Source organism: Podarcis melisellensis, assembly GCF_964234715.1.
Source record: "Podarcis melisellensis genome assembly, chromosome: 9".
Taxonomy (NCBI): Eukaryota; Metazoa; Chordata; class Lepidosauria; order Squamata; family Lacertidae; genus Podarcis; species Podarcis melisellensis.
Window position 1 is genome coordinate 59,159,232 of NC_138541.1, and position 20,114 is coordinate 59,179,345.

The 20,114-nt window shown below is 42.6% G+C and overlaps 2 protein-coding genes and 1 long non-coding RNA gene across 7 annotated transcripts in view; 1 reads left to right on the top strand and 2 right to left on the bottom strand.

Moving 5' to 3' along the window:
- The first annotated feature begins 83 nt into the window (after nt 1-83).
- Nucleotides 84-15,572, top strand: NIPAL1 (NIPA like domain containing 1). The gene is made up of 6 exons (XM_081924580.1): nt 84-322; nt 7,148-7,414; nt 8,781-8,837; nt 10,047-10,137; nt 11,674-11,834; nt 13,553-15,572. Exons 1-6 carry the CDS (start codon nt 280-282, stop codon nt 14,182-14,184), a joined length of 1,251 nt encoding a protein of 416 aa, XP_081780706.1. The 5' UTR covers nt 84-279; the 3' UTR covers nt 14,185-15,572.
- Nucleotides 10,462-11,667, bottom strand: LOC309377455. Its single transcript, XR_014171589.1, has 2 exons — nt 11,188-11,667; nt 10,462-10,935 (listed from the first exon to the last, which is right to left on the bottom strand). It is a non-coding gene; the product is annotated as an uncharacterized lncRNA (long non-coding RNA).
- Nucleotides 15,573-16,899: 1,327 nt separating the features above from the next.
- Nucleotides 16,900-20,114, bottom strand: part of TEC (tec protein tyrosine kinase) — a 74,939-nt gene continuing 71,724 nt past the window's right edge. For all 5 annotated transcript variants that reach the window (XM_081924494.1, XM_081924495.1, XM_081924496.1 and 2 more), the window contains 2 exons: nt 19,424-19,581; nt 16,900-18,226 (listed from right to left, as the gene is read on the bottom strand). In XM_081924494.1, the coding sequence (XP_081780620.1) occupies nt 18,155-18,226; nt 19,424-19,581 (230 nt within the window). In that variant the 3' untranslated portion in view covers nt 16,900-18,154. The remainder of the gene's footprint in view (nt 18,227-19,423; nt 19,582-20,114) is intronic.

The window sequence follows — 20,114 nt, forward strand, 5'->3', positions numbered from 1 at the left end:
CGGCCAACTCGCCATTGTTGTGTCACAATGGACCGGCGAGGCGGAGGAGGAGGATGAGCGAGAGGCGCTTGGGAGGTCGGCGCGCTCTGCCCTCCACTCCCGCCCTGGGGCTGCGATTGGCCGGCGAGGGAGAGGCGGCGAGAAAGTGCTCCTTCTTCCAAGCGGAAAGGGGGCGGGCTCGCCTTGGAAGCGGCGAGAGCTTTCTGCGTTTGGCACGGTTGCGAGAGCCGTGCGTAAGGGGACGCGATTCTGGCGCAGCGCGCCTTTGGAGAAAGTGCCATGGGGGAGAAAGCGGCGTCCCTCCGGAGCGCGTGCCGCGAAGGTCAGTAGCTGTCGCGCGGGGTAACCCCCCCCCCGAAATCGCATACCATCCCCTTGTTGATGCCTCATTTGCACATCGAGAGGTGGAGGGGGGGGGGTGAACACCTGAGGATATTCTGCTCCAGCCAGGGAAAGTTCTTTCTTTTTGGTTAGAAGCCCTAAATCTGCGAGTTGCTCGAGGTTTTGGAGGCAGCATGGTCTCTGCCAGGAGTGCCAACTTGGGTGCCCGAGGCCGTGAGGGCCAGGCACCGAAATTTGTGGGTGCCTTACACTTTCATGGGAAACTTTTTGGTGTTCAGGGCCCCAGGGAGTTGGCACTAATAATAATAATAATAATAATAATATTATTATTTGTACCCCGCCCATCTGGCTGGGTTTCCCCAGCCACTCTGGGCAGCTTCCAACGAAGATTAAAAATACATTAAAATACGACACATTAAAGACTTCCCTGAACAGGGCTGCCTTCAGATGCCTAAAATATCAGATTAAAACGGCAGAGTGGAAGGAAAGGAGGACCTTTTTCTGCCTCCCCACTTTCAGCTACTCTCTGGAGGCTGGAGAAGAGACCCTCTTAAGACTATTTTTGGGGGGTTGGCAGAGGAAGGACTAGCCCATGTGAAAAATGAACATAAGATTTTAGCTGCAGTTCATTCATTTTCAGCCTTGTATTGTTATTTAAAAAAATGTGCCTAGACATTCCATTGTGGCGCCCATAACCTAGGTTTAAGGAGCCATTTAGCTCCTAGCTTTCATATCTCAGTTTCTAACACTGCTCAGCTGGGAGCAGAAATGCAACAGGTTAAACTTCCCTCTGGTGTGTGGTGCAGTGGTGGGAAAGCTGTCCCTGTTGATTGGGTGTCTCTATAAAAAGGGTCGTGGGCAGCATTATAGATTATTTGTTGTATTTACACAGTACACCACTATAATTTGGGGGGGGGGGAATCAAAGAGCAGCTTGCAAGTAATAATAATGAAACGCATGAGCCCAACCACTAATAAAGCAATACCCTTAAAGTTTGAATAAAGCACCTCTGTTTCAACTGCAGTGAAATAATGCATACCAAAGATTGTATGGATAGCCATATTTCAGCTGTATTATATTGTTTTGTGCCACACCAGTCTATGAGCAGTGTGAAATTTCAGGGTTTCTGGCCACATACCTAGGCAGAGGCAAATTTAGGGGAGTGCGACCAGTTCAGCTGCACAGCTATTTAGAATGAAGCGTGAGAGCAGCAGGGTGCCCAGTTTTGGCAGTGCGCCACTGAAATTGGAGACCCCAAGGTCCTCCACTGATTCGGGGTTCGTGTTCCCTTAGGAATGAGGCAGCAGAAACTGCAGTGTCTTTATGATAGATGGTTTATTTACACTTATGGTAGAAAGGCCCTGCAAGAGTAGGGCTTGAATAAAAATGTAGTTCCTTGAGTGTGGGATCATAGTAAAAAGGATGAAATAGGATAATGAGAGGACAGAAGTGGTTTTGCTCAATACACTGTACAGTCAAACCTCAGTTTTTGAACATCTCGGCTGCTGAACCAGGGCCGGATTTAGGTTTGATGAGGCCCTAAGCTACTGAAGGTAATGGGGCCCTTTATATGTCCAGCTGTCCTTTGTCAACAACACATTGTCACTTTTTTGTGTTGAATATATGCTATATGGTAATTTATGGACCTAATAGGTATCTAAAGCCATTTGCACATAACAGAATATGTTTTTATCAAAGTAATTGTTGAACTGAAATATATTCCATGCAGAATTCAGGCACCCTATATATAGAAATGAGCAAACCAGCGATATTTTAGGGAGCAGGCTAGCAGGCAGGGCCCATTACTTACATCACAGGAGCCTACACAACACAAAACACTGTTGCTGTGTGTAGGTTTTATTTTGTTTTTTATCTTATATTTTGGAAATGTACATCCAGGTTTTATTCCTTTAAATTTGGGGGCGGGGCAAGAGAGTGGGGCCCTAAGCTATAGCTTGTTTAACTTATACGTAAATCTGGCACTGTGCCAAACTTTTCAGAAGCCGAAAACTGAAAACCCAGAATTGAATGCTTCCGTTTTCGAACATGCCTTGGAAGTTGAACAGACTTCCGGAACATATTACGTTTGAAAACCAAGGTTCTTCTGTAAAGCGGTACCTTGGGATGTGAACGGGATCCGTTCCAGGGCCCTGTTCGCATCCTGAATAGAACGTAAGATGCGACAGTGCGTCTGCGTGTGTGTGGGTTGCGTTTTGCCGCTTCCGCGCATGCACATGACGTCATTTTGAGCATCTGTGCATGTGTGAGCAGCGAAACCTGGAAGTAACGCACTCCGTTACTTTCGGGTTGCCACGGAGCACAACCCGAAAGCGATCATTCTGAAGCACATTCAACCCGAGGTATGACTGTACAAGAAACTACATAGGGTGATGTTTGTCACAGGGTGGGGAAATGGTATAATCTGATGTAATTTATTACCAGGTGGAAAGCTACTGCCCTTTGATATTTATATCAGCAATATAATGGATGTAGTTCACGTGCTAACTTTCAGAATTGCATGATTACCTAGTGAAAGGTTTGCCACTTATTAAATTACCTTTTATTCTTACCTCGTCAGGGAGGCATCCATTGAAAGCATGATAGCAGGTCACATGATGGGTGTTGTCAATTGAACTGAACACATGAACATCTCTATAAAGCACTGGCAGAACCACTTTGGAGCTAATGGCTTCTTCCACTGTGGGGCACAGCGCTCAAGTGATGTGAAAACGATGTGTGATTTCTGATCTGAGACTTTTAAGCAGAGGTTGGATAGTCATGGGTCATGGATGTTTTAGTTGAGATTTCTGCATTGCAGGGGGTTGGACTCTGTGACCCTCGGGGTCCTTTCCAATTCTACAATTCTGTGATTCTATAACTGCAGTTGTTCCACAAAAAAGCTCATGTGACTAGGTTATAAGCCCTCGATTTAAAGCCGCACAGAATGTATATTTGAAGCAGTGTTGCTGTGTTGATTCTATCAAATGAGAGCCGTGTGTTTCATAGGAAGTGAGTTGGCAAATGTCTGGCACCGAAAGTAAGATAAGTCTCATTGAAATGAAAATCTGATCTGACTCAATCTGCCTGGGCATGCACGCACAGTTATTTTCTGTTGAAATTGAGAGTAGTCATCAAAGCAATTTAAGCAATGCGGCCCTTCTGTCAGTGAAACAGCAGCATTCTGAAATATGTAAACACTGCGAGTCATTGTCCCGTTGTTTGCTTCTTACTCATCCCTTCATCTCCCTCCTCTTGTATACATATCAAAAGTTAGCTATCAATCATGTAGTTTGGTTGATGATTATCTCCTTTTGCATGGATGTTTTCCCACCCCTTTCTCCATTTTGCAAAAGTGCTTTGCAGGTGCTCACTGCAGTCTGCCCATTAACCTCTGAGGTTCTAGGTGGCAGGTAGTTCAACTTGCAGGCTGCTTTGAATAGAACTTGACGGGCTGCAATTTTGTCTCTCGGTTTTTGGCGGGAATGTGAGATGGAGGTGCTCATGAGGAAAATCTTTCTTTATCTGCCCTTCTAGTTTTGAGCGGATAATTGCACATTACAGGACTTTATTTGAAGTATTTATTTCCATTAAGAAGGGAAGGAGTACATCAACCATTGCTAACTTTGTCTGCTATTTACCCTTTCTGAGGAAAATCTGATGTTAAAGCTAATATGCTGCCAGTGATATCTGAACAGGCCATGTATAATAATAAGCCCCCTTTTGAAAGCACCAAAACACTGCTGTTGTTTTACCGGGTATCATTTTCTTTTTTTACACAACAATTGAAGTCTGCTATTGTGATGAGTGAAATTTGGATTTTATATCAAATTTTAGTGTAGAAGAAGAAAATGGTTTTTTACGCTGTCCTTGGTTTCTGTCACACATGTACACGGTAAATTAGACTTATGTTGAATTCCTAGCTGAAATATCTGCTCAAATAAAAACCTTGTCCTACCACTTCCAGAAGATCTGCTTTGTGACTTCAATAGCATTTTAATATTAAAACTTCTGTATTCTTCACAAGACAAGATATTCAAGGATTCAAATCTATAGCAATAATATAAAAGCTTAACTTATTTAATTACAGTCTTTGTGAGAAAAGAGGAGTAACCAAAGACATAACAAAGACATTTAAACAAAAACAACACACAAAAATTAAGCTGCTACCCAGCTGATCTCCACTTAATACTTTCCGTTTATGTATTCATTTCAGAAGACTATTGAGAGACCACTGGTCTAATAGGATTTTTCTACTGCCGCCAGCAACAACCAATATTCCTCTCTCTGTCTCTTTCTGTGTGTGTTACTCCAGACTACAGTTCCTTTTTTTTAGATGCAATCTTTTGCCCTGCAGATACAAATAAATGTGTATTTGACTTCTGAATGGTAAATAACTTTACCTCAGAAATGATGAATAAATAGCACTTTATACCTTGGGCATTGAGGGGACCTGTGCATGTGATGAAGCAATCTTGCTTCAGAAATGAGATATATTCAAAGGAATAGCATGTGGAGAAAGATTGCTGAGGAGGCTTCTTGTGGCGACATTAGTATGTATTTAGTATTTGAGTGCCTTTGTCCATCTATCAGTGCTCCTTGACTCATGCTGTTCACCTCCGAGCACCTGAGAGAAGGAAGAAACTGGATTCTGGACTCCTCTTTAAAGAGGAGCAATAACTTCATTATTTAACTTTTTTTGACAACTATTAATGCAGAGCCTGCTTCTCCTCTTTTAAGGGGACCTCTCTCTCCACAACCAAGAATATGCACTGTAAGTTGTGGTGGTATTTCCCCCCCCTCCGCCAATGTGTTTTTCATCCCTTCGTTGTGCCAAGAATTGCATCGCTAGCTTAAAATATATATATATAATTTTTTTAAAAAATTGCATCGCTAGACGTAGGTAGCATTTGAAAAATTGGAACGAGCAGCACTGTGGTCTGCAATCTCCTCTAGCTCTTAAACCACCACCCGGACATCGTGTTGTTGTCCGTCTGTCACTAAAACCATTTGCTTAAAAAAAAGGGAATCTGGTTTACGCTCAAGTCCTTGCTGAAATGAAGGGACCATCTGTTTCCCGCTGCCTCCCATTCCCCACCCCACCCCCGGTACTTGGATGGCAGGGGATCATGATGAAAACTTCATGAATGAATGACTTTCTTCCGGGGAATGTATATTCATGAAGGGCCCACCCACCCGGTGCCAATTAACTTTTCCCCTCCAGACTAAGTAAAGCCCATATTGTTGTCGTCTAGTCGTGTCCGACTCTTCGTGACCCCATGGACCAGAGCACGTCAGGCACTCCTGTCTTCCACTGCCTCCCGCAGTTTGGTCAAACTCATGTTAGTAGCTTCGAGAACACTGTCCAGCCATCTCGTCCTCTGTCGTCCCCTTCTCCTTGTGCCCTCCATCTTTCCCAGCATCAGGGTCTTTTCCAGGGAGTCTTCTCTTCTCATGATGTGGCCAAAGTACTGGAGCCTCAGCTTCAGGATCTGTCCTTCCAGTGAGCACTCAGGGCTGATTTCCTTCGGAATGGAGAGGTTTGATCTTCTTGCAGTCCATGGGACTCTCAAGAGTCTCCTCCAGCACCATAGTTCAAAAGCATCAATTCTTCGGCGACCAGCCTTCTTTGTGGTCCAGCTCTCACTTCCATACATCACTACTGGGGAAACCATAACTTTAACTATATGGACCCATATTAGTTTGCATGAAATTCAACTAATGCGAGATTTGGCAACGGAGCCGGTGTCTGATGCAATGCTCTTCTGAAAGTAACCTAGGACTCTGCTGATTATTTAGCTCCCTGTTTAGTCTTACGCATCTCTTGGGGTGCCTGCCTCTCTGGGACAGCCCTCTAAAAAGTCTCCCCACACTAGTCAGACACAAATTCTGCCTTCAGCTAGTTTCCTCCGCACACCTCCCCCTCCCAGCTGCCTGTCAACGTCACTCTGCTGCATGCTAGAGACCCTGGGAACCGGTTGCCAGTCAGAGTACTTGACATGGGGTGAGATGGACAAGTGGTCCAAATCGGTTTGAGGCCCTCTTTTATATTCCTGTGCATTCTAAAAAAGACTCTTAGAAGTAAAATATTCTCTTTCGGCGAGGAGTAATCTGTTAGGAAAATATGTTCATATTGATTATTTTATTTATTAATGTATTTTATCTACCATCCATAATATTTATCCCAGGGCTGTTTAAATATCTCCCCAGTGTTAATTCCAGGGATGGTATTACTGGGTCAGGTTTTTATTTTTTGTGAGAAACTACATGCATACTGTTGTTTTTGTTTATAGAAATACATAGGTTGAGCAGATGCAGACTGGCAATTGCCAATTCAATGCTATCTGTATCAGTGCATCACTGTGGTATTCTAGAAGCTGCTTCTGAAAACTAGGAATCTCTCATCAATCTTTTCCCCTCGTCTTCAAATTTAGAACTGTTTTGCTTTGTTGTCAAGCCAAATTCAAAATTGGGAAAACTTTCCTTGTTTTGTTCCTTTGCTCCAAGTGGGATATAAAGACAAATTCCAGAGGCTTGACGTAGTTACGGCCTTCTTATGCATTGTTAAGTATCGCATTATTCTTCGCTTTCATTTTTAATGGATGTTTTCAGTGATTATTAATTGCTTCCTGCCTTGGAAGCGGCAGTATTAGAAGATGGGCTTCTCAATGTAGTAATAAGCTCTACAAAAACCTGGAGCGGGGGCAAGAGTTTTCATTTGTTACAGATGTGCATAGTTGCTTTTAGTCTTTTGTGTGTGTGGTTTTGATGTGCTTCAGTCATATATATAATTTTCTTCTTTTCCCAGGTGACGTGTTTCCTCTGGTCTGCCCCAACTCTCATCATGCCTGGTGTCAAATCCTCAATGTATCAAAGCTAGAAGCTTCTTTCTTTGCCTATTCCGGCAGATATTCCAACGAAACCGAGCTGAGTGTTTCGGTGCCCACAGGAAGCAAATACAGCTTGTATGTAGGTGTCGCCTTGGCTATAGGCTCAAGTATCTTTGTTGGTTCCAGCTTTATATTGAAAAAGAAGGGCCTTTTACAGTTGGCTGAAAAGGGGTTCACTAGAGCAGGTAAGAAATACTTATTCTTTTATACAGGGCTTTTTTAAAAGCTGGAATTTGCCAGACCTCAGTTCTAGCACCTCTCAGGTGGGTGCCATTGCTGTTATCAGAACAAGGGAGGCGTTTGTGGTGAGTTCTCGCACCTCTTTTTCCAGAAAAAAAATAGCACTGCACTTTATAACATTAAAAGTTGTAACCAGCCTCTACTTAAATGTTCAAAAGCTCAAGTCCAAAAGCACGGCTTGTATTTCTGAAATGTGTATTTGAAACTGTCATAATATAATTATAATTATAATAATATTTATACCCTGCCATCTGGGCGGCTTCCAACAAAAGATTAAAAATACATTAAAACATCAGTCATTAAAATCTTCCCTAAACAGAGCTGCCTTCAGATGTCTTCTAAACATCAGATAGTCGTTAATTTCTTTGACATCTGATGGGAGGGCGTTCCACAGGGCAGGTGCCACTACCGAGAAGGCCCTCTGCCTGATTCCCTGTAACCTCACTTCTCGCAGTGGGAGAACCACCAGAAGGCCCTCGGTGCTGGACCTCAGTGTCCGGGCTGAACGATGGGGGTGGAGACACTCCTTCAGATATACTGGGCCGAGGCCATTTACGGCTTTAAAGGTCAGCACCAACACTTTGAATTGTGCTTGGAAACATACTGGGAGCCAATGTAGGTCTTTCAAGACCGGTGTTATGTAGTCTCGGTGGCCGCTCCCAGTCACCAGTCTAGCTACCACATTCTGGATTAGTTGTAGTTTCCAGGTCACCTTCAAAGGTAGCCCGTGTAGAGCGCATTGCAGTAGTCCAAATAGTCATAGTTGGAGTGCTGTGAAGAGAAGATAACAACTTCTGTGTTATGAATTTGTGAGTAGTTTGTTTTGGGAGCTTGCAATATTGACTATATAAGTTATTGACGCAGCATGAAATTAATACAAAATGTAAATCTTTGTTACTGTTATTATTACTACATTTCAATGTTGGCACACAGTAGAATGACTATACATTAAAATAACTTCCCTAGACTTTGGATTGTTTTACCATCCAGCTTTTCTCTTTGGCATTGCCAGGTAGAGTAATGGAGTAAAAAACTGCTTAGAGCAAGCATAGGCAAACTCGGCCCTCCAGATGTTTTGGGACTACAACTCCCACCATCCCTGACCACTGGTCCTGTTAGCTAGGGATAATGGGAGTTGTAGTCCCAAAACATCTGAAGGGCCGAGTTTGGGGATGCCTGGCTTAGAGGTTTACTTGGATAAGAGAGCACTTTTTAAAAATATGAAAACAAGCAAGAAGGTATACCTCAAATATTTTATGGCTTTTCCTTGATTCTTTTCACTGAAAATAGTGCCTTTATCTCTCTTTTAAGGACAGGGTGGGCACTCTTACCTGAAGGAATGGCTGTGGTGGGCAGGACTGCTTTCAAGTGAGTATTAAAGAGCTTCTTTATTTGTTTTAAAAGTATACAGGCAGCTCCACACACTGCCAAATGGCAGTTTTTTCTTGTAGGAATGCACTGGTGTTTAAAGCTTATGTGCATATACTTGTTTGCAAACCATGACTGTGCACACACCATACATTTAAAGTTGTTTAAAAGCACACTTCCTGGAAGCTGTAGCTTAAAGACGCTGGGAATTGTAGCTCTGTGAGGGTTAAGCTATAGCTCCCAGGATTCCTTGCTGGAGCGGGGAGCAAGGTGATGTGTTTTAAATATATGGTGTTTCCTCAGCCCACGATTTTGCCAGATTTTCTAGATGGTGCAGCAGACACCCTCACTTAAGATGGGTGCTGGGTAAGATGATTAGAGAAATCTCTCCCGGTTGTTCCCACAGCAGAGGTCTTCCATAAATAACTCTGGCAGCGTTCATATCTCCCAGCAGCAAGGTATTACAATTAGATGATGGGGAACCTGTGACCTCTTAATCCTCACCCCGAGGATCTAAGTAAGGATGAGGCACTCTTAGAACAGAGCAATAACTTCATTTGTTTAGAGTCAATGAGGTTATAACTTAGGGGCTACTTTTGAAAGGCGCAACACTTTTGTTTCCGACAAACGCTCTTTGCACATATATTTTAAGATCTTTCTCAACTTATTGATTGAGTGATTGAATTTATATACCACCCTACACCCGGAGGTCTCAGGGCGGTTCACAGAAAAGATCACAATATACGAAATCAAAATAAAAACAATAACCCAATAATCTCCCCACCAAAAAAGAGACGCATTTTAAAAGGGTACAGGATGTCGTTCACGTCAACCAAAGGCCTGGTTAAAAAGGAACATTTTTGCCTGGCGCCTAAAGGTATATAATAAAGGTGCCAGGCTAACTTCCCTGGGGAGAGCATTCCACAGACAGGGAGCCACTGCAGAGAAGGCCCCGTTCTTGTGTTGCCACCCTCCGGTCCTCTTGAGGAGGAGGCACATGAAGAAGGGCCTCAGTAGATGATCTCAGGATCCGGGTAGGTTCATATGGAAAGAGGCGGTCCTTGAAGTATTGCAGTACTTCATGCTTCAAAGTTGTCACTGGACGTATAAATTCTTTCTAGGTTGGAACTGTTAGCACACATTTACAACAAGGTTCTTGCAACTGTCGGGAAATCTCAGTTGCCTTGCTAACAACAGTTTCTTTTGCAGTGGGAATAGGGGAAGCAGCAAACTTTGCCGCCTATGCCTTTGCACCAGCCACTTTGGTCACCCCTTTGGGTGCACTGAGTGTTCTCATAAGGTCAGTACAAATTTATTTTCCTCATAGCAACATCCAGTACACTCTATTAAGCACTCTGAAATCTGTCATTTGACTGGGCCGAAAGCAAGTTACCAAGTTGCCAGCTCTTACACTCTTGTTTTATTGTGGATATTTCTACCACGTCTTTCAGGCAAGTTCTTGGGGCGCCTTGCCCCAGAAGCAACAAAAATAAGAGCAGCCTCTCTGAACCAGAGCAAAAGTCTATTTAGACAGTCTTTCGAAATAGAAAAGAGAATGGTTATAAGTGTACAGGTAACATACTAAAAGCAGCATGATGAAAATATTAAATTGTAACAACTGAAAAAAAAGGATTTTGCCTAGCATAAAAATTTCATTGGCAGGCGCCAGGCGACTCCAGTGGTTTAAATGGTCTGCAATTGTCCATCTGGGGAAGGCCAAAGCGGTGGCAGTGGTTTTACAGTCTGAATCTGATACAGCTGAGAGCAGCTTCCTTTTTACATTTCATACGTAAAATACACAATATTTCTTCTGAGAAGAACATATTGTCAACTGCTTAAAAATCAGCTGAAACAAATGGAAATAACCCCATGTTTTCTGCAGAACCAAGTGCCTTTCTTCGTAATTTGATATTTTACCACATATCGCATTAAATTCCTCATTAAGCCCAGTGGCATCAAGCTTTTGATTTCACTAGGTGATTTTTGAAATTCTGTGCTTCGGAAACAGTGAGTCGATGAACAAATTATGGGTGCTAATCCAGATGAGACGACGACTTGCCTTTTAGGAGAGCTAGTGTACACCTGCACCTGTCCAACCCTTTCATATGAGAGCCGTGTGCTGTAGTGGTTAAGAGCGGTAAACTCGTAATCTGGTGAACCGGGTTCGCTTCCCCGCTCCTCCACATGCAGCTGCTGGGTGACCTTGGGCTAGTCACACTTCTCTGAAGTCTCTCAGCCCCACTCACCTCACAGAGTGTTTGTTGTGGGGGAGGAAGGGAAAGGAGAATGTTAGCCGCTTTGAGACTCCTTAGGGTAGTGATAAAGTGGGATATCAAATCCAAACACACACACTTCTGTGCTGTAGAACAGGTGCATGTGATGCCGGCATGAAAAGACACATCCTTTGTATAGTCTCCCCCCTTTCTTTAAACGGAAAGGAACATAGATTGAAGGGATTCATAAATATAAAGCAGAGCCCATTCTTATGGGTCAGGGAAAGTGGGGGAAAAGATAAGTCTTTATAAGACGGGTGCAGCTGATGGTTGCTAGTTCATATATGGCAGAGGGAATGGCATTCCACGGAATCGGCAAGAGCAGGAAATGCCCAATTTCAGGTCACTGCCCTACAATATTCTTTAGGGTGTGGTGCCAACGATATGTACACGAACTAGCCTTATCTTACTTTGCAAATATGCATTGTATTTTCCTTTGTTCTGATTCATCGTGGTTGTTCTGAACTTCACTTTTTCGATTTGTCATATTTATAGTTTCGACCTTCTAGATATTGTTACATGCTATATTTAAGGTGGTGTTCTTTTCGTTTAAATCCAAATAGCGCCATATTATCTTCCTATTTTTTGAATGAAGAGCTCAATATTCATGGGAAGCTGGGCTGCGTATTGAGCATTTTGGGGTCCACTGTGATGGTGATTCATGCACCTGAAGAGGAACAGGTTACATCATTGGATGAAATGGAGATAAAGCTAAAAGACCCAGGTATGTCATTCAGATGATTGGCTTGGGACAAGTAAATGCAATGCGTACCTTGTTGGAGTTTCTGCTTTACTGCAGAACCTGCTCATTCATAGGGTTGATGGATTGTGGGCTGTGCATATTGTACTCTACAATGCAGAGACCCCCATTGCCATGTTACCTCCAATATAGGATGTTAGATGGGCCTGGATTCTAGACTGGCAACCCCACTAGGTGGATACATCCTGTTTCCCCGCTGCTCCCAAGCTCTTTGCAGTTGTGATCTGTGAATGCTCAGATCAGACATTGGTATCACGACGTTGTCCTTTCACCCTCTCTGCTGCTAGTACCAAACAATAAAAGCAGGGGAAGGTAAACGTTGGGTGGGACGCATATTCTTTTCTGCCATGCAGACAGGTGCAGGGGTGTGTAGCTTTGCAGAGATCAGGAAACTAATTTTGTTAGGCAGTCAAGCTTGACATTACTGTGTACTCTGCCCGTTTAATTGCTTGAGCAAATATCCTTGCACTTTGGCTCTGAAGGAATTGAGGGGTGGAGGCACACAGTGGCTTTCTCCTGCTTCTGAGGCAATGTTGGACATGCGAAGCACCCTTATACCAAAGCAATTTGGCCCATTAAACCCTGTACTGTTTATTGTGGCTCCTCCAGAGCGCTTTCCCAGCCCTCATCATGCCTAAGGTTCTTTTGGACCCTGAATTGTTGGGTTCAAAGTGCATTCCTGGCTGCTGAGCTTTCTCTTGAACTTCCCTTGGCTGAGAAATCCATTGTGCATTTGCTGTTTGCATAGAACAGCAGATAGGAACCTCCAGCCCTTGAGCCAGACCTACCTTTGACATCATGTCACAGGTAAGGACATGGCTCTCTGCCAGAAGTGGTGTTTGCTGCCACTGCCTGTCAGCTGATCGTTGACAGTTGCAAAGCTCTACGTCTTTGCCTGCGCGGGCAAACAAAAATGCTTCATCTGACTTCATGGTGATGATAGGTGGGTGACTGTCCCCACCTGACAAAATGGGCCATAGGGTTTGGGGAGCCAGAGCATCCAGTCTGCCGTAGAGTACTGGAATCCATTTGGAGCACAGGAAAATGGTAATCAGCTTTCTTCTTAGTGTTAGAATGCAGTGTGGAGCCCCTTTGCGAAAGGTGGCTTCTCCTGCAGCCATGACCCTGCGTGTAGAACTAAATTTAGTTTTTTGCAAAAGCAAAGCAGAGTTCCATAGAGTCTTGGAAGGTGAAATATATTTCCCTCTGATCTAGAGCCCGATGAGTGCATACAACTCCCACTGCAGGAGTGTTAAGTTTGCACACCTCTGTACACAAGAGCCCTTTCGTCGGTCTGCAGAGGATAATGGAGAGGTTTTAAATGTATACATGGAACTACATTTCCACACCAAAGTGAGAGGAGCTATGCTGTCTTTAATTTGTGATTTTCATGCTGACTTGAATCCAGAGCTAAAATGAATCACTCGTGGAAGAGGAGGAGGAGGAAGTGATAAAGTTCCATCAACATTGCTTTCCATGCTGTCTGAAAATTGTTATGGAGCAGGTTTTTGAGAGCTGTTGGGGGAATAAGCAGAAATGGCCCTCCCAACCCCATCACCAAGAATAGGAATATTCTGTGAGCTCATGGGTATCTGGATCCAGCCCTCTGAAGTGACCCGATTGTGATTTTAATTGCTTCTTCACACACATTAATTATATTCCTTTCTCTTTCTCTCAAACAGTGTTTGTTGCATTTGCCACTATCGTAATTGTGATCTCACTGGTCCTCATTTTTGGTGTTGCTCCAAGACTCGGCCAGAGCAATATACTGGTGTACATTTCCATTTGTTCAGTGATTGGTGTGTTCTCAGTCTCCTCTGTCAAGGGTCTGGGCATTGCTATTAAAGACATGCTTTATCAGAAGCCCGTCTTCCGACATCCATTGGTTTATATTTTGGCAGCTGTTTTGGTGGTGTCTATCAGTACTCAGATTAACTACCTCAATAAATCACTGGATGTGTTTCATACATCTCTAGTGACACCCATTTATTATGTGTGCTTCACAACCATGGTGGTGATCTGCTCTGTCATCCTCTTCAAGGAATGGAATAGCATGGAGCTTGGTGATATCATTGGGACCTTGAGTGGCTTCTTCACCATAATTATAGGCATCTTCTTTCTGCATGCTTTTAAAAACGTCAGCACCACCTGGAGCCAGTTGACGTCTTCTGTTAAAAAGGAGCCAATCTTGCCTCTCCATGGTTATGAGGCTCATCATACTTTATTGGAGAATATGGAGGCTCCAGCGTTGACATGTGATGAGGATAACACTCTGTTCAGTCGAGGAAATGAACAAAGGGGTGGCCACCACTAAGTCATCTTTGGAAAACCTATACCAAAGCACCTCTTAGGGTACTCGGAAGGACAGAAAGTGGTTGTGATGGTGTCCTCAATGATCAGAAAATGAAATAATGATTTTGTGTGTGTGCACTTCCCAACTTTGGCAACATATGAACTTCAGTGACAAATGTTGTGCTCTTGGTAAAGAGAACTGAATTGTATACATAACATATTTTCACAGATAGCACTTTATGGTTTCATTGCATTGGGGGGAAATAGTGGTTTTCTTGGCCAAGTTGCTGCTGTGTGTAAAAATCATGACTTCCCTGAATGTTGTCACCTAAGCATAGTGGATGTTTATTATTCAGAGTTTTTCAGCAAATGTCCAAAAGGGGTGAAAAAAGTATCTAGTTTTCAAAATTCTTGCATGTTGATGAAAGAGGTCTCATATGCCAGTTAGCATAGCACTGAATGAACTCGTATAGAAGCATATTTTCACTTACCGACATCTTCAAAGCTTTAATTTGTTCGCACATGAAGGAGGCAGTAAGAGAGATGGGGAATCAATTACACATTACTGGAGAACAGACAAGATAACCTTTTTTAGTAGTTTCAGGAAAAACCTCAGGCTACATTCCTACTTGAGCACTAATTCCATTTTTTCATAATATGTATGATCATTTTCTACAAAGTGTGCCAACTAAAGGTGACTAAAGATAACGTAAGTTATCTGAAAACGAGTCCTTTACATGCAGAGTAGATGCCGTAGATTAAAATTTATTTATTTTTGTAAGGTATGGCATGTGTCCATGTTAAAATTTTTTTTTATTACTTAAACCTTTTTTTAAAAAAATCAGAGGAAATACCTTATTCGTTCACGCTCTTATTTACCCAGTGTTAACCTTCTTTTTGAAATGAGCAAACGTATTTTAAAATGTTTATCAGAGAAGCATACTTTTATGTGCAGGGAAGTCTTTAATGTCATTCAGGATTTTTTGTGTGTGTACAAAAATTTTGACTTGATACATTTGAATAAAACTTATTTTTAAGATGTTAACTTTCTGATATAAAGATTTAAAGTTTGATACTGTGGTGTCCGAACAAGGGGGAGGATTATATTGTTTCAATAAAATGTGTTTGTGCCCACTTCTTCTTTTTAATGAGAGAGAGAAGTGTTTTGGGGAATTTATGTTGGTTCCTGTAGGAACTTCTAGCAATGGGATTGATGAGCAAAGAGGTGGAAGGTCTGGTTCCATATGACCTGGCATAGTTGTTTTTGAATGAAGCAAATAAACAGATATGGGAGTATTTTTCATACAACAATAAAGTAGCCTTTCCTTGTCTACGAAAACCTGAACTGAGAAAATTTGGAGAAGGCTTATCTTGGCAATTCTCTTTTTCGCGAGTTAACGTGGAGAATACCGTATTTTTTGCTCTATAAGACTCACTCCCCCCCCCCCCAAAAAAAGTAAGGGGAAATGTGTGTGCGTCTTATGGAGCGAATGCAGGTTGCGCATGCGATCCCAGAAGCCAGAATAGCAAGAGGGATTGTTGCTTTCACTGCGCAGCGATCACTCTTGCTGTTCTGGCTTCTGAGATTCAGAATATTTTTTTTCTCCAAAAACTAGGTGCGTCTTGTGGCCTGGTGCATCTTATAGAGCGAAAAATACGGAACATAAAAAACCACTTTGCTGCCGTGATATCACTCTTATGAAGAGAGCTTTTGCATGGTTTAGTGCTGAATCAGAAAACAGTAATTGGGTTTTGTGTGAACTGCCAATTGTTCTGATTTAGTGCTTAAAAGTGGGTTTTCCGGGGGGGGGGGAGGGCAGGGCAAAGGCAAAGCCTCCTGCGTCTGTGCCTAGAAAGCATAAGACAAGCAGCAAACCTCTCAGACCCAGGCTTTCTATGCTTGGGACAAGCAGAAGATGGGACAAGCCCTATGGTGCAAGTTTGCAGGTTTTGGAAAAAGCTGGTAGTGGATAGCATTCAGCATCTTGAAAATATGTATTTTAAGAAGAGCTGCTTTCTAGCTGTGCTAGAGATACACTTGAAAGTTTGCGTGGACACAGATTTTAGAAGCCAGCAAGGTAGCTGAAAAAAATGTCTCACCTCTTCCTATGACTAGAATTTTTCTAAGATAATACAGCAGTACCTCTGTTGTTGAACATAATCTGTTCTGGAAGAACGTTCGACTTCCGAAACGTTTGGCAACCGAAGCACAGTGGGCGGTCGGCAAATTCAGTTGAGAAAATTGCGGAACGTGCCTCAGAAGCCGTTCAACTTCCGAGGCACGTTTGAAAACGGAAGCATTCACTTCCAGGTTTTCGGCGTTTGGGTTCCGAAACGTTTGGCTTCTGAGACACTCGAAAACCGAGGTACCACTGTATTATGTAAAATAGCAGTTATTCAGATGCCATCTGCTTCAATTTATGCAGGTAATTCTGCTATGCTTGGGGATATAATTTGGATAATATGGAGCTCATGGTTACAAGGAGTCATAATTTGATGAAATCTGTCAGGAGGCCTACCTTTTTGAGTTATAGTTTCTCTCCTGCATCTAAGGGTGTCTAGTAAGGCAGCACATGATCCCAGAGGTAGAATGTTGCAGAAGGCTTGAATGTTCCTTGTAATGTCACACTGTGTAGCACAGCAGAACAGAGCAGCGAAACATCTTGGGGGAATCCTAATGCGAAAGTGTTAAAATTAGTTCCAGACAAGTATGGAAATAAAAATCAGTGGGACAGCCTTTATCAAGATTTCAAACAATATGCAAATTATTTATTAGACACATTTTTGGTACAGTATTTTTTGAGGGTTGCGAAGAGCATTTTATCAACTGCAGCACACTGACCAAGAACTCTTCAGTTTATAATAACGCTGAAACTTTACTCTTTAGCTCTTGGCGATGTGTTCAACTACATGTGCAACATAAAAAGGATTCAACAAGTTGTACTTTTCAAATCTTTCAAGAAAACCTAAAGTCCCATTCATATAAATACATGTGTGCAGTGTATATATTTACAGGATGTGAACTATATATATATATATATAAATATGAATGCTGTGTCAAAGTCCCCCCTAAGCAGGTTTCCTTCTTTATTTAATACATTTTCCTAATCCATAGGCTCAGGGTGAATTGCAGCAGCTTGTCATCCACTAGAACTTCTACATATTTTTATCCCACCCTTCCTCTAAGAAACTCAAGAGAATCTCTTGGCCTCTCTCTCTTTGACCTCTCAACAACCCTGTGAGGTAGGTTAGGTTGAAAGATAGCAATTGGCCCACAATCCCCATAAGGGTTTCATTGGTGAAGAGGGATTTGGAATCTAGCCTCTGCTAATATAGCGCACTATCCAATCACCAGTTCTCTATCTGCTAAGTGCTACAATGACCAGAGTAGCAGTAGTCGTAGACCAGCTTCTGGTCTGCCTCTACAGTTATTCTGTAGAAAAAGTCCAGGTGAGAAGATTAAAAGAACACGGCCCTTCATTTGAGGTGGCACAGCTGAGAGGTGCTGCAGTGCCAACTATTAAAGGAAGCAAAACAAAAGAGCACTGCAAGATCATGAGCGAATGGCAATATTTAGAGCTTTGGTGAGCCAATGTTACACTGCATTTTCAGGAAAGCCTTGGAAACATTGATGCTGAAGAATCTAGTTCTTGCCACTCCTCAACATTTGGTTGATAGAAGTGGGAAGAGACTTTTATAAAATCCAGTTACTGCTCTGCAATTTAGGGCTCAAAGTGTGGTTCCGTCCTGTTTCTTCCCCCAGCCAAGAACCATGTTTTCCACCTCATCAACCCTCATCAGTGTCTACTTCACAGACAGTTTAAATGGCTGAGCAAACTATGGCTATCTTGGTAAAACACTTCCTTTTAAGGAGAAGGAAACTCTGCGTTGTTGTCCTCTCTCTGTGTGTGGCCCTTCGAAGCAACATCCAAGAGCATGGCTTTTCAGAATGCTGTCTCTGCTGTGAACAACTTTGTTCCTCTCGTGCCTTTTCAGGAAGCATCCTCTGCTATGGTATCAATCATCTGCAGCAAATCCTGAAATGTAGGGCGTCCCTCCGGTTTCTAGAAATTAATAGATAGTATTATTGTGAGCTGCCGATTCTTTAACTCTGATTAAAACAATATCTTTATTAACACAACAACAAAAAAGCAGGTAAAAGCTAATAATTCAGTAGTAGAGAGGATTGTTCCACCGCTACTACCTTTCCATTAATTCACCTGGTGAATTAGATGAATCACAAATAATTGGGGGGGGGGCAATTGCAAATGAATAAAATAAATATTTTCAAAATAACATTAGAGACCTTCAGCCCAACCCGAGTTACCGAGGGAAAATAAATGGGTAAAAAGTATGGGGATTTTTATTTATTTTTTTAGAACAGAAGCAAATAATTTCTCATTCTTCCCTGCTATTACTAAATCATATAGTCCATCCTCCAACTGAGCCCAGACTTTAGAAGTATCAGGATGGATTTGCTAACAACGATAAAGGTTTTATTTTGTTAGAGGGAAATCTTTTGCATGTATCTAATGTAAACAATTCTACTCAATTCCCCCCCCCCAAAAAAAGAAGGTGCACTGTCCTGTAAGAAGGCCAGTCACTTCTTGGTGTCACGGGTTCTCTAATTACTTCCCCCTTTCTATTTTTTGATGGCATCTCTCTCACCTGTGCCTCCATAGTGATTCCATCAAGTAGGGACTGCTCATTTTTACAATTCAGGAACCATGCAAATTCCACTCAAAAGGCTTGTCCACACTGGAGCATGATGCCTTCCCTGTTTCACCTTTCCCCCCTGTAAATGCAGGGTTCTTTGATCCTGGCCCCTTTGGACTTTCCAACGATTGGGGGGGGGGGAATAGCATTTAAGGAGGGGAAGGTCTGGGAAAACCATGGGATGCCCCTACATTAATGGGGAAACAAGTTGGTGCAAATCCAGTTTGCTCCAGTGTACAGAAACCCTGGGTCTGTACTAGATTTCTCCTTTCAAATGATATAGAATCAGGATTTTGGAGTTGGAAGGAATCCCGAGGGTCATCTAGTCCAACCCCCAGCAATTTTTTTACCCAATGTGGGGCTCAAACCCACAACCCTGAGATTCAGAGTCTCATGCTTTTACCGACTGAGCTATCCTGACTTCTTTTTTTGCTCTGTTCTTTAGCCTTGATTGTTCTCTGTCTTCATAGTTAAGTATAAAGCATTCCTATATTGTATATCAGGGATCACATGGAGATGTACAACTAAAAGATAAGGTACTGTACCTCATGCCAGCACAACAACATCACATCGTAAATATTCTTAGATGCTAACTTTGGCCGAAATAGACGGTGTCCTTGGCTAACCATAGTCACTACTTCATAGTTCGTGTTTGTCTCAAAGGGCATTTTGCCTTCAGTAAATACTTCCCACATGAGAACACCTGAAAAATTGAAGAGACACAAAAAGACCATTGGCTGATTACCAGAGAGATGTTATCTAAACTAGAACATACGTGTATCTGTAATGGCAAATATGTTAACAGGAAATAATTCCTTTAAAGTTGCTTCTTGTCCCTTATGCCTGCTGGTCCCAAGTCTTCTAAGATAATTTAGAACTGACACTGGAACAGTAAGACTGAGAATAAACCATATAGAGAAAAATTAGTTGGACTGAAGAGATAAATTATGTGTAACATCTAAGAGAAGGTTTGATGGCCTATTCATGCAACCATGACTATCACATGATGCTCCGGCTTATCAGATCTTCAGAAACCCCTCTCAAAGAGTGCTTTGAAAGGGGCTGAGACCCTTGAAGGTAAAAAATGTCAGGTGATTGAGAAATGGCCGGTTCTGCCCACCTGTCAAACCTGGTCCACAAGGGGTAGGTGAGATAAGAATCTGGCCCACTAGCCAAAGTGTTCTCCACCCCAGTTCTAAAGAGTAAATACAAATTATGTGGGCGGTTTGTAGCCAA

Bases quoted from the DNA above. Each gene is read 5' to 3' on its own strand.
- NIPAL1 (XM_081924580.1), top strand. From the start codon at position 280: ATGGGGGAGAAAGCGGCGTCCCTCCGGAGCGCGTGCCGCGAAG. The intron at 7,415-8,780 runs GTAAGAAATACT...CTCTCTTTTAAG, and splicing joins AAAGGGGTTCACTAGAGCAG to GACAGGGTGGGCACTCTTAC. The intron at 10,138-11,673 runs GTCAGTACAAAT...AAATCCAAATAG, and splicing joins GCACTGAGTGTTCTCATAAG to CGCCATATTATCTTCCTATT.